The 14,061-nt window shown below is 45.8% G+C and overlaps 1 protein-coding gene across 15 annotated transcripts in view; it reads left to right on the forward strand.

Annotated features, from left to right (window-relative positions):
• Positions 1 to 13,706, forward strand: part of LOC142903118 (CLIP-associating protein 1-B-like) — a 35,595-nt gene extending 21,889 nt beyond the window's left edge. For 9 of the 15 annotated variants that reach the window (XM_076048577.1, XM_076048579.1, XM_076048580.1 and 6 more), the window contains 13 exons: positions 1,213 to 1,376; positions 1,494 to 1,716; positions 1,952 to 2,047; positions 3,315 to 3,467; positions 4,781 to 4,890; positions 6,283 to 6,430; positions 6,529 to 6,748; positions 7,015 to 7,068; positions 10,575 to 10,777; positions 10,877 to 11,005; positions 11,609 to 11,815; positions 11,919 to 12,035; positions 12,745 to 13,706. In XM_076048577.1, coding sequence (XP_075904692.1) covers positions 1,213 to 1,376; positions 1,494 to 1,716; positions 1,952 to 2,047; positions 3,315 to 3,467; positions 4,781 to 4,890; positions 6,283 to 6,430; positions 6,529 to 6,748; positions 7,015 to 7,068; positions 10,575 to 10,777; positions 10,877 to 11,005; positions 11,609 to 11,815; positions 11,919 to 12,035; positions 12,745 to 12,828 — 1,908 coding nt within the window. In that variant the 3' untranslated portion in view covers positions 12,829 to 13,706. The remainder of the gene's footprint in view (positions 1 to 1,212; positions 1,377 to 1,493; positions 1,717 to 1,951; positions 2,048 to 3,314; positions 3,468 to 4,780; positions 4,891 to 6,282; positions 6,431 to 6,528; positions 6,749 to 7,014; positions 7,069 to 10,574; positions 10,778 to 10,876; positions 11,006 to 11,608; positions 11,816 to 11,918; positions 12,036 to 12,744) is intronic. The other 6 variants (XM_076048582.1, XM_076048583.1, XM_076048584.1 and 3 more) reach the window with 1 other exon arrangement.
• The last annotated feature ends 355 nt before the right edge of the window (positions 13,707 to 14,061 follow it).

Raw genomic sequence — 14,061 nt, forward strand, 5'->3', positions numbered from 1 at the left:
GTTTACCTTATATGATGCTTATGTCTGCGTCCCCTTAAAAAACCTGAGATGTTTGCAAAGGCCGAGGGACTTTATGCAGCTCTTGCTGCTGAGGACTAACCGCAGGACAAACTAACAGTGTTTCCTCTGTTGCATGACCGGCGGCTGTTTGCTGTGGACTCTTAACAAAACACCAGAGAGTAAGTGTTGACTCAGCAAACTCACCGCAGCTCAACTCACAATCCAGCTGCAGGGTTTCCTCACCTGTCTGCTCCTCCTTCTCCTTGTATCTCCCCTCCTCCTTCCTTCCTCGTCCTCTCCCTCTTCTTTTTCTCCTCTTTCTCCTCTTTCTTTTTGCCCTCCTCCTCCTCCTCCTCTTCCTCTTCTTACCCTCCCCCTTACCCTCCTCTTCTCTTCTTTCTCCCACTTTTTCTTCTTTCTCCTCTTCTTCGCCCTCCTTCTCTTCTTTCTCATCCTGCACTTCCACTTCCTCCTCATCACCCTACTTCTCTTCCTCCTCCTCCTCCTCCTCCTCCTCGTCCCCCTCCTCCTTTTCCTTGTTCTCCTCTGCCTGCTTGTCTTCCTCCTCCTTCTCCTCCCCTCTTCCTGTTTTCCCTCCTCATTCTCCTTCTCCTTGTCCTCCTTTTCTTTCTCCTTGTCTTCCTCCTTCTCCTTTTCTTGTCCTCCTCTTCTTCCTCTTCCTCCTCCTCTTTCTCTTCTTTCTCCTCCACCTCCACCACCTCCTTCTCCCCCTTCTCATTTTTCTTCTCCACTTCCTCTTCATCCCCATCCTCCTTTTCCTTTTCTTTCTCCTCTTCCTCCCCCTCCTCCGTTTTTCCTTCTCCCTCCTCCTTTGTCTTGCCCTCCCCCTCTTCTTCCTCGTCCTCCTCGTCCTTCTCCTCTCCCTTCTTCTTTCTCCTCTTCTTCTTCCGCTTTCCCCTCCCTTTGCTCTCCCCCCTCCCCCTTTTCGTCTTCTCCTCTTCCTCCTCCCCCTCTTCCTGTTGTCTGTCCTCATTGTTCTTCTCCTTGTCCTCCTTCTCTTCCTCCGTGTCTTCCTCCTCCTACTCGTCCTCCCCCTCCACCTCTTTACCCTCTGCCCTCTTCCTCTTCCCTCCACATTCTCCTTCTCCTTGTCCTCCTCTTTCTCCTTGTCTTCTTCCTCCTCCTCTTCCTCTTCCTCTTCTTCCTCCTCTTTCTCCTCTTCCTCTTCCTCCTCCTCCTCCTCCTCCTCAGGTCTTCAGCATGTTCCTGGAGACCCTGGTGGACTTCATCACGCTGCATCGGGAGGACCTGCAGGACTGGCTCTTCGTTCTGCTCACGCAGCTGCTGAAGAAGATGGGCGCCGACCTGCTGGGCTCCGTCCAGGCCAAGGTCCAGAAGGCGCTGGACATCACTAGGTGGGGTTCTCACACCTGCCCGAAATAATGCAAATTATAGTGTCTAAGAGTTTAAATGCCGAGGATCGTCATCATCGTCATCATCATCATCATCATCATCATCATCATCGTCTGCAGGGAGTCGTTCCCGTACGAGCAGCAGTTCAACATCCTGATGCGCTTCATCGTGGACCAGACGCAAACGCCCAACCTGAAGGTGAAGGTGGCCATCCTGCGCTACATCGAGGCGCTGGCCCGGCAGATGGACCCGGCCGACTTCGTCAACTCCAGTGAGACGCGGCTGGCCGTCTCGCGCATCATCACCTGGACCACCGAGCCCAAGAGCTCCGACGTCCGCAAGGTAAGAGGGGGGTGCGGAGTGGGTGGGGGTGTTGACAGAAAGAGGCGGCGGCCTTCGCCAGTCAGCCTCATGCTCTCGTGGCGCCGCGCCTTCTTTTCTTTTTTTTTTTCCTTTTAAGCCTTTTTTCAAATTCTTTAATTTCTTTTGTTTCCATTTTCTTTGTTTGACATATTCACTTTTTTTTTGTTTGTCCAATGGCCGCCTCACCCCCACCTCACCCCCCACCTCACCCCAGACCCTCCATAGCTGGGCAGGGGAGGAGTTCTCGGGCCGAGGCGGCACGGCGGCCTCGGTGCCCGGCGAGGGCAGCCAGGAGGAGAGGTGCAAGCAGGTAGAACCTCCAACAACCCCTGAAACCCTCCGGACACACTGTCCGTCCGTCCCTCCGGCCGTCCGTCCCTCCGTCCCTCCGTCCGCTGCCCTCCGAGGCTTTTTAACAGCTGAACGGCTCTTTGAAGCAGCTGCCGGGGGTTTCTCGATTCCTTTGGATGAAACTCACACGGCTGTCAAACCACAGAAACGGAGCCTCCGTCTCACCTTGTTTTCTTTTTCTGTGGTGTTTGTGCATGAGCCAGCGTTGGAACGTCAGGGTTCCGTCATCTGGGAAACTAACAGTGTGCAGGTTTTACAAGTTTTTTCCCCCGCCCATTAACTTCAAACGACTGTCAACAAAGAATGGACCTGCTGACCTCCTGACCAGCTCTTCCTCTAACCTCCAGTCAGGAGGCTTTGAATGCAGCAAACACTTTTTAACAAGTTCAGTTTCTCTGTTTTTTTTCCGTTGTGATTGATTGATTTACCTGCGGCTTCATTCATGTTTGGTCTCCTTTTACCTTCAAACACACTGTCCACACACTTTTAAAAACTCTTTTTGCTGCAAATATTCTTTCTGTTTTTTTCCAGTTAAACGAATCAAAGTTTGGTTTTAATGTTTCAGAATATTAACTTGCAAATGGAAGTTGTTTTTAAGTGCCTGTCTTTTTGAAAATGTGCTTGAGGAATGATCCATTAACAGCTTTCCAAACATGTTGAAAGATTTGAAAAGGCCAGCAGCACTCAAGTGTCCATCCAAAAAAAAAAGTATTTTCCTCATTGGCAGGCGCAGGACCAACAAACACAGACGCTTCGACTGGACTTCCTCAGTGTGTCCTACGACGTCTGTGGAAATACGTCTGTTTGTTGGTCCTGCGCCTGCCAAGTGAGGACAATAAATTTAGTTGGATGGACGCTTGAGTGCTGCTGGCCTTTTCAAATTTTTTGACAGTTTAACCTGGGCCTTGCACCTCGAGGTTGTTTTGAGTTTTAGAGAGTGCTTGTTTTCCTTCTTTCTTTACAGCGTTCCAAACATCCCATAATAAACTGATGTTGTGTTATTTAAGTCACAAAACTGTATTTATACCGCTGTGCTTATTATCATGCCACCAAGTCATGTGAGTGGCTGAATCGGCTTTATCAGACACTGCAGTGCCCCCTAGTGGATTGAGAAATCAATTGAAAGCATTTGCTTCATGTTTTTTTTAAAAGAAAAATGCCGCAACCGGAGCAATAACTGCCTGTGTGTTTGTTTGTGTGTGTGTGTATCTCTCTCTCGCGCGCAGGCGGCCCAGGTGGTGCTGATCGCCTTGTTTGAGCTGAACACTCCCGAGTTCACCATGCTGCTGGGCGCTCTGCCCAAGACCTTCCAGGACGGCACCACCAAGCTGCTGCACAACCACCTGAGGAACGCCAGCGCCAGCAGTGGCATCACCATGGTAACACGCACACGCACAAAAACACACACACATATAGAGACAAGCGACGCGACGTGTCTCACCCAGCGTGGGTCTCCTGTGTGGTTTGCTTCTAGGGCTGCGAATGTTTGGGTGTCCTTTTGATTCGATTCAATATGGATTCTTATTATAATTCTTACTTATTATAAATTGATTCTTGATTCAAAATAGATTTTTTTTCCGATTCAAAATGACTCCATATTCATTCAGTACATAGGAGTTCAGCAGGATGTACCTCAGTCTGGTGACTTGAAAGCAGAGTAATAGATTTTTGTAAAAAGCTTTTATAATAGTAAAGGACAATGTTTTATCAACTGATTGTAATGTGAACACACAAATGTAAATCCAAGGCAACAAAATGTTTTCTGATTTATTCACGCTTACAAAAACCAAAGACCAAAACATTTTAACACCTGACCTTGAATTTGATGCTCAGTTACTTCTCACTCAGTAACAATAAACTACAGTAGAACAATAAATTACAGTAATAAAACTTCTGTGACTGTAACATCAATAGAGTACAATTGGTAGGCTTAGGCTAGCTGCCAGTCTGTGCCAGAACCTGCCACTTCTCAAACATTACCATAAGTTATTTAGCATATTTTATTAGATCGGTGATCCACCGATCTGCCTTCAAAATCCCTGATCCGATCTTATAATAATAGTATATGAATATGCTATATATGTTCATAATTATTATTATGATTATTATTATTATTATTTCTTGGATGTTTGACACTATTTTTATATTATATATAATATATATAATATATTTTGCATAAATTGTTTTGTTGATGTGCACAGAGGCTATTCGAAATAAAAATTATTCATTCATTCATCACGTTATACATTTATAGTTCGCAATGTATAAATAAGACACTCATCTCTGCCGAGCTCCGAACGGATGGGACTTATTGAAGTTGAAGGTTTCCGCTCGGCCGGCCGCACGTCTCCACATTTGTAAGCAAACCAAGTATGTCGGCTGTGTGGCGATTCTACACGTTGGAAGACGAATGCAGACCCGCTGCAAAATGCGGTGTGCAAGCAAATGGTTTCACATGGCGATTCAGTTTCTTTTTCTTCCCCCTCCTTTTTAGTGGAAACCGGAAACACGGCAAGGTGCTGCTTATTGCGCAATTCCTACGGCAACACAGAAGGCACATACACATTGCCGGGAGCTCGGGGAAGAAAATAGATTTTTGGAAAATGAGAATTGATACCGAATCGAACAACGTTGACAATCGTGATTTGAATTCGAATCGTCTTTTTTCCCCACCCCCCTACTTCTTTCTCAGGCGTCTCCAGCCAATACGGCGGCCAGGACGACGACCCCTCGGCCGGCGGGCAACCGCAGCAGCCCGCTGACGTCACCCACCAACTGCTCCCATGGAGGCCTTTCTCCCAGGTAACCCGGCGGCCCGCAGAATGGGCGGGGCCAAGTGGGGATTGTCTCTGTCACCTCACCTAACCCTGTACTAACACTGAGCGGGGCAAAAAGACACGCCTCCTTCTGTTTATGCCCCGCCTCTTCTCACCTCCACGTCTCCTCTCTGGACCCTCTTCCTCTTCCTCTTCCTCTTCCTCTTCCTCCCCGGCTGGCTGGCTGCAGTCGGCTGAGGGGTTGGAGCGCTGACGGTCTCCCCAAGTTCCCTCCTCCTCCTCCTCCGCCTTTCCTCCCTTCCCCTCTTCCTCCGCCCTCCGCCTCCATCAAGGCAGTGCGGCGAGCTTTCTCACCCAGGTAACCCCGCCCCCTCTCTTCTCCTCCTCCTCTCCTCTCTCTGTCTTTCGTCACCACATGGACGGGGTTTCACAGCAGAGTGACCATTTGTGACTGTTAGTTGCCCTGTTTTTGCAGTTTTCTGATCATCGCTGGTTGAACCTTTGTTCACCAAGAAAGCAAGAAAAGAAAAGTCAAAGCAGGTGGGAGATGTCGCACCAACCTGAAGTTCAGAGGTGGCAGAAGTATTTGCATTCTGTACTCAGTAAAAATGTTGATGCTCGTGTAAAGAAGTACTGTGGTAAAAGTGAAAGGTTCTGAAATGGGCTTGAGTAAATTGTAAGATAGTTGTTTTTGCCATTAATGAAACAATACATTTCTCAATCCCTAAGAAAAAAAATGCAAAAGTTGTGGCAGAATTATCTGGAGTGAACTGACCAGAGTGACCCCAAAGTGACCAAAAATAATCTCCTACTATACAACAGCATAGTTCAAATAGCACCACTTCAAGCAACAACAACAAATTCATTTTAACAGAATTTGTATCTTTTAAACACAAAAGTGGCAAATGTGTTTTTCCAATGTGAGAAGTAGAAAGTACAGATGTTTGTGTACAAATGTAGGGAGCTAAAGTCAAAGAAATACTCAAGTAAGGTCCAGATACCTGAAAAATCTACTTCAGTAAAGTCTCACAATACTTGTACTTCATTACTGCCCACCTCTGCTGAAGTTCTAACTTCTCGAAAGATCAGCCGACTGGTAGTTTCTTCCCCAAACTCCCTGTGAAACCTCCATATCGCTCAACCCCAAAACCGTCCCGCCCTGGTGTTCTGTCTCCACCGTCATCAGCCTGCACAACATGCATGACCTCCTGTCTGGAGAACATCCAGAGAACATCCGGGGAGCGCCATCTGGCCCGATTCCTCGCCATGGACTCCCAAATGAAAGCACATTTTTGGAGTAACGATGGCTTTTCCAGTCCATGTCTGGGAATGTGGAGCTTTGATTCTCTCATGTCGTCCTGGAGAGAATTCTCTCTTTGTCTAATCTGATCCACCCTCACCCCTCCCCTCCCCGCAGCATGCTGGAGTACGACAGCGAGAACCTGAACTCGGAGGAGATCTACAGCTCGCTGCGGGGCGTCACCGAGGCCATCCAGAACTTCAGCTTCCGCAGCCAGGAGGAGCTGGTGGAGCCGCTGAGGAGGGACGGCAAGAGGGACGGCCTGGTGAGGGCAACAGCAGCAGCAGCAGCAGCAGCAGCAGCAGCTGCGACTGTGGAAACACTGCCACGGTTTGACCCTACCAATTTTCCATTGTCTCGCAGTCCGGAGTGGGCTCCTCCCCGGACTCGGACGTGATGGCGGGCGGCCGCACGGCCCTGGACAACAAGACGTCGCTGCTCAACACGCCGTCGCCGCGCTCCTTCGCCGGCCCGCGCTTCCGCGACTACAACCCGTACAACTACAGCGACGGCGTGGGCGCGCTGGAGAAGGCCGCCCTGAAGGAGGCACTGTACGAGGACACGGCGGAGCAGCTGCGAGACGGTGAAAATCCTACGACTCGTCTTGTATTCGTGCGAGTCTGAGTGGAAGTTTGGTCTATGCCATGCAAGTCTATGGGGTCAAAAGTCAGCTTTGTCCTAGAGACATTGGACCACTTGCAGGTTCATAGGGATCCCTCAAGACACAGCCACCTCAAATGTGGGGCTTCTAGCCGTGAATGAAAGATTTTCTTCCTCCAAGGTGGGGCGTGACAGAGAAAGTTTGAGAACCACTGGTCTAAGTCAATGTTTCTCTTTTCCTTTTCTCAGGTGGCCGCCAAGAAAGTGTTGAAAATAAGATCATGAGTCCCAAAAGCTTCCCAGGTAACAAACTTCATGACTGAAGTTCAATTTTTATTATATTTTTCTACAATATATATTTGACACACAATATATTATATAATACATATATACATATTTTATATATATAATTTATCTAAATATGTTTATTTTAATTTTTATTTAATTTACATATATAATCATACACACAGAATCACGTTAATCATATCTACTGTTTTCTCAGATCACATTTCAAAAGCAGGTAATGCTAATAAGAAGAAGCACCCATCTGTAGAGTAGCAGAAAAAACATAATAATAAAAATAAAATAAAATAACATTATGTATATATTTATATATGTATATGTATTATATATATACATATACACATACAGTATATACAGTTGTGCTCAAAAGTTTACATACTCTGGCAGAATTTATGATTTCTCTGCCATTTTTCAGAGAATATAAATGATAACACAAAAACCTTTCTTTCACTCATGGTTAGTGCTTAGGTGAAACCATTTATTATCAAAAACCCATGTTAACTTCAAGATGCACAAAAAAGGAGGAAGTTGGAAAAAAAAATGGGCTGCATGGTCAATTAGCCAGAAGAAAGCCACTACTACACCAGTGCCACAAAAAAAATCCCGCTTGCAATATGCTAAACAGCACAGACACAAGCGTCAAAACTTCTGGAACAAAATCATTTGGAGTGATGAGACCAAAATTGAGCTTTTTGGCCACAACCATAAACGTTACATTTGGAGAGGAGTCAACAAGCCTATGACGAAAGGTACACCATTCCTACTGTTAAACATGGAGGTGGATGGCTGATGTTTTGGGGATGTGTGAGCTACGAAGGCACGGGAAACTTGGTCAAAATTGATTGCAAGATAAATGCAGCATGTTATCAAAAAAATACTAGTGGAAAATTTGCACTCATCAGCCCAGAAGCTGTGCATGGAGCGTACTTGGATATTCCAACATGATGATGATCCAAAATACAAAGCCAAGTCAACCTGTCATTGGCTAGAGCAGAATAAAGTGAAGGTTCTGGAGTGGCCATCTCAGTCTCCTGACCTCAATATCATTGAGCCACTCTGGGGAGATCTCAAGCGTGCAGTTCATACAAGATAGCCCAAGAATTTACAGGAACTGGAGGCCTTTTGCCAAGAAGAATGGGCAGCTTTACCATCAGAGAAAATAAAGAGCCTCATCCACAACTACCACAAAAGACTCCAAGCTGTCATTGATGTTAAAGGGGGCAATACACGGTATTAAAAACCGGGGTATGTAAACTTTTGATCGGGGTCATTTGTGTAATTTCTGTTGTCATTATGACTTAAAAAGAGTAAACACGTTTTTTTGCTAATAAATGGCTTCACCTAAGCACTAACCATGAGTGAAAGAAAGGTTTGTGTGTTATCATTCATATTCTCTGAAATATGGCCAAGAAATCATAAATTCTGCCAGGGTATGTAAACTTTTGAGCACAACTGTATATATATATATGTATATATGTATATATATATATATATGTATATATATATATATATATATATATATATATATATATATATATACATATGTATATATATATATATACATATGTATATATATATATATATATATATATATATATATATATATATATATATATATATATATATATACATATATATATATATATATATATATACATATATATATATATATATATATATATATATATATATATATATATATATATATATATACATATATATATATACACATATATATTCATATATACATACATATATATGTGTGTGTGTGTGTGTGTATATGCATATATGTACATGTATATATGTGTAAAATAAAAGTAAATCGACTGTAAAAAGTCGATTAAAAAAATTAATCCGATTAATCGCATGGTTTTCCATAGTTGACTCACGATTAATCGCAATTTTATCTGCTCTAAATCTACCGTAAACTGATATTTTTCCATTTTTTTTAATAATCATATCAACATGGGAGTAGGCAAATACTTGCTTTCAGCAAATGCAGCATGTTTATTCGTGTTGGAGCAATGACAAGTACTACTAACAAAACAAAAGATGCACAGGGTAAAAAAAATAATTATAAACTCAAGCCCAACAAAGATAACAGATGGGCATAACTGTAACATTACAAAGTAATGATTACTAGTACTACCAAAATTTCTCTATTTTACTTTTCAACTCCAACTTGAACTATTCATCCCCTTTTTTCAGCAGCCATTAAGACAAAAGGATGACACTTATGCATTGCATCAAACTGTGATGCACAAAATAAATTAAATTAAATCAAAACTATAAATAAAGTGTGCATTAAACAGGGGGCAGTGCAATACAGTACAGGACTCAACTGATATAGTGCAGTTAGGCAGTATAGCCTATAACAGCTGTTCAGCATCCATAGTAATCCACAGTCAGTGCCATAATCATCCAGTCAGTGTCATATTCATCCATAGTCAGTATAATATATATGATATCGCGCAGACCCTCGTCCTCCACCACATTAATTGGCCTGCAAGCCGTAGCCACACCCATTTAGCCCCCGCTGTTGAAAGTTGGCGTGTGGTGGACGCGGCCAGTGGTCTCCGTGCCACACCATCCAACGTGGTTTGCTTTACCTCAGAAGGGGGCGGAGGGCTCTCCGCGTCAGCTGTATGCTTCGCAGACAAGTGAAACGTAAGACTGCTCGTACTCCGGTGGAAACTAAATACAGCTTTACAGTAAATGCATATCACTTTTGTCCTGTCAAGACTGCCATCTGGCAGGGTTTTGAAGTGGAACTTTCCATTTACAATCGACGCCTTATCCATGTTAGTCCTTCCTAGTGCTCATCTACGCTCAGTGTCTTTTTCTTTTTTTTTGTTGTGCTTACAAGCCGGCTGCAAGCGTGTGACTGTGTGCTGTGAGTCAATTCATTTCCCGTTTCCACAATCTACGGAGCGGCCAAAGGTTCAAAAAGCACCGTCTGCGTTAATCGCGCGATAAAAAAAATTGTCGGCGATAAAGCGGCGTTGAGTTAACACCCTTAATATATGTATATATATATATATGTATACATATACCCATATATACATATATATACACACACATATATATATATACATATGTGTGTGTGTGTGTGTGTGTACATATATGTATATATGTGTGTATCTGTGTATATTAAAGGGCCTCTGTGGCTCAGGAGGTAGCAAGTTGTCCAGTGACTGAAAGGTTGGCGGTTCAAATCCTGCTCCATCCTGATCCATCCTAGTCCATTGGTGTGTAAATGTGTGTGTGAGTGGGTGAATGAGAGGCCTTTGTAAAGCGCTTTGGGGTACCATAAAGGTGCTAGAAAAGCGCTATATAGGTGCAGTCCTTTTACCATAAAATATATTTGTGCTGCTTTTGAACATATGTATGTTTATATGTGTATATATATTTGCATTCAAAGCTCATAGACCCTAATAATGAAAACCGCACCGCTCGTCCCAAAAGGTCATTCAGTTTGTCTCGGTCCTTTGCTCTCTGTCCCTCAGCCGGGCCGGCGGAGCAGCAGGAGCTGGTGGGGACGCTGCTGAAGGAGCTGTCACACGGCCACGCCTGCGAGCGCGGGCCCGAGGAGCGGCGGGGCACGCTGCTGGAGCTGCTGAAGGTGGCGCGCGAGGACAGCCCGGCGGTGTGGGAGGAGCACTTCAAGACCATGCTGCTGCTGCTGCTGGAGACGCTGGGGGACAAAGACGTGAGTGCGGGAGAGAGGAGGGTTCACTAATAAACTCCCCCAAACACCCCCCCAAAAAAACAACGACTCAACCGACTTTTGTGTGTGTGAATGTGGCAGCACACCATCCGGGCCCTGGCGCTGCGGGTCCTGAAGGAGATCCTGAGGAACCAGCCGGCCCGCTTCAAGAACTACGCCGAGCTCACCATCATGAAGACGCTGGAGGCGCACAAGGACTCGCACAAGGAGGTGAGTCCGTCGCCACAATCACTGCCAACCCTCTCCTGCCCCCACCAGCGCCATACGCCAAAAAGTTTCTCTCTTCCGCATTACGCGACCCCCATTGAGCATGTAGCGCTTCACTTCATGCCTATGGAACTCCCAAAATGCATCAGGATGCATCAGCCAGTCAGAACGTGCCGAGACAAATCCTGTGACGTTAGGCTGGGAATATAAAAACTCTTTTGTGGCAATTTTCTAGCCTTTTATAATTTTTATTTGGAAGACTAAAAGAACACGACTGAAAAATGTGCAATAGAAAGATCTGTTAAGAACCATGCATCAGGTCGAAGGTCGTCCTGCCAGCCGTTTTAGAGGTGTTTCCTTTTGTACTGCGGTCTATTGGATACAAAATACAGATGGGGTTTTGGTTACAACACCTCAAGTGGCCATGTCGCCATATTACCAGTACGATTATCCAGTTCTTATAATACATCCATGAACCTGCTTCTCTGCCTCTCTGTCTCTCTGTCTCTCTGTCTCTCTCTCTCTCTCCCCCTCTCCCTCTCTCTCTCTCTCTCTCTCCCTCTCTCTGTCTCTCTCTCTGACTCGCCCTCTGCTTGCCGGCCGCAGGTGGTGCGTGCGGCGGAGGAGGCGGCGGCCACGCTGGCGGGCTCCATCCACCCGGAGCAGTGCCTCAAGGTGCTGTGTCCCATCGTGCAGACAGCCGACTACCCCATCAACCTGTCCGCCATCAAGATGCAGACCAGGGCCATCGAACGCATCGCCAGGGAGCCGCTGCACCAACTGCTGGCTGACATCATCCCTGGGCTCCTGCAGGTGGGGCCCTCCCCCGCACCCCCAACCCTCCCGTTCACTGAGGTTCTTCAGAAAGGTTTTTGTCTTTTCTTTTTCACTTCTCACCGTCTGCCTGCCGTCGCAGGGCTACGACAACACGGAGAGCAGCGTGAGGAAGGCCAGCGTTTTCTGCCTGGTGGCCATCTACTCAGTAATCGGCGAGGAGCTGAAGCCGTACCTGGCGCAGCTGACTGGCAGCAAGGTGCGTGCACTTCCTGTCCCTGTGTGTGTGCAGATCTGGGAGAGTCAAGTCTGCAAATTACCAACAGGCACTTCTGGTAGATGACTTCAGGTGGTTCCATTGAGAAAATGCAGGCGAGAATTAAGGGTGGGGCACTAGAGTAGAAAGCAGGGAAGAAAGACAGCTTTTAAGGTTCATTTTAAAAACAGCTCTATGTTATTATATTTATTATATGTTTTAAAGACACGAGAAGAGCAGAAATATATAATACAGATGTCTTTTGCGAGTTTTAGAACACCAGAGGGCGCCATTTACAAGCTTTTGCATTGCAATTGCAAAGGGCTGACAAAACTCAGACGCCCTTCAGTAGACTTTTGATAACGAATATGTCACAAATAAATTGAATGAGAATGAATATTTATTTTTCTAGCACTTAAGAACAGATTCTTATTTACAAATTCAGCCCAAACAATATCATATCAGTATCAGTACAATAATGTGAAATATTATAGAGTAAAGTAAAATACTGCAACATGTGCATTTGGAAAAGACGAGAGGCGTCACAGTGGAACATTGCTGTTGGCTGCGCTGAGCGACAGCCAAGGGCAGGGAAAAACAGTTGCCTTGAGGCAAATGTGGCAGGTGCCTGAGTGAGGGCGAGCCAGCAGAGCAGAGCGGAGGATTCCTCCTCTAACCCAGCGGCTGTCTCCTCCTCCCACCTCCCCGACAGATGAAGCTGCTCAACCTCTACATCAAGCGGGCCCAGACCTCCACCAGCAACAGCAGCAGCTCCTCCGACATCTCCTCCTACTAACCCGCCGCCGCTCTGCACCCACTCACTCCGCACAAAAACCAAAACGACCCCCACCCTCCCCCAGACTTGTGAGCCTTAACGCTTAACACCCCCCCACCCCGCCAAAGCCCTTGCTATAGAAACGTCCTCCACCTCCGCACGCTCCTCGCTTCACCTCGCATCCCGACTCCTCGGAGAGGTGAAATCCACGGCCGCCGTCGATATTTCAACTTTGAGTACCTTTAATCCCGCTGCTTCTCCTTCCTCCTTCCTCCTCTTTTGCTCTTTTGGCTTTTGACACATGGGACCTTACTGTATATTGAATGTAAAGAGCTTGGACAGGATGTAGGCTCGTCACCTGTGTCCCTCCTCCAACCTGCTGCCTCGTCGCTCACTACCCTCCCGTCGGACGGAGGGACGGACGTGGAAGGACACCCCCCCCCCCTCCCCCCCAGCCCCGGTCCCTCCCCCCGCCACCACCCCAAGTGTCAGCAGTGTGAGCAGTGAAAGAATGTGTCACTTTGAAAAAAAAAGAAGCTTTGATTTAAAGAGACAAAACAGCAGAAGAGGCGTTCTCTGAGTTTTTATTTTTCCGGCTTTGACTACAATGAAGGATCATTTGGCTGGCCAGTGATTTGAAGCAATTTTTTTTTTTTTTGAAGCATAGCTTTTATTTGTCATCGTCGTTCATTTTCTGGGGCCCAGCCAGCCAGCCAGCCAGCCAGCCAGCCAGCCAGCCAGCCAGCCAGCCAGCCAGCCAGCCAGCAAGAGGCGCCAAGCAGGAGTTTGTTTTGCTGGTTGCAGGAACTTCTTAATTGATCTGAAAAGGTTTCAAGAGTGAATTTGTTGTTTTTTTGCTCTACCTGCACAAAAAAAGTAAAATGGTAAAAAAAAAAGAAGTACCATTTTTAAATTGTATAATCAACACTGCCTTTCAACAATTTAAGCGTTGTATTAAAAAGGTTTTTAAATTGGCCATGATTGTTGAAATGAGATTTTCTTCACCGCTACTCTGGCTCTGGCCAGAAACAATCTGGGCCTCAATTCAATCTGTTAGGAGACCAAACAGCTTTAGCACAATGTGCCCACCACAAACTAAACAAAAGCTAAAAGGAATCTCTTTCTCCAGTGCAGCGGAAGAAAACGTTTCAAAAACACAAAATAAGTTACCATAAGGAATGATTATAGTGTAAAAGGGAAAAAGTGTTACATCTTTTCTCCTTTTCAGTATGTTTTAAAAGCCGTACCGTGGAC

This window comes from Nelusetta ayraudi, unplaced genomic scaffold (genome assembly GCF_046127955.1).
Source record: "Nelusetta ayraudi isolate G7.1 ecotype Tasmania unplaced genomic scaffold, CSIRO-AGI_Nayr_v1 ptg000106l, whole genome shotgun sequence".
Taxonomy (NCBI): Eukaryota; Metazoa; Chordata; class Actinopteri; order Tetraodontiformes; family Monacanthidae; genus Nelusetta; species Nelusetta ayraudi.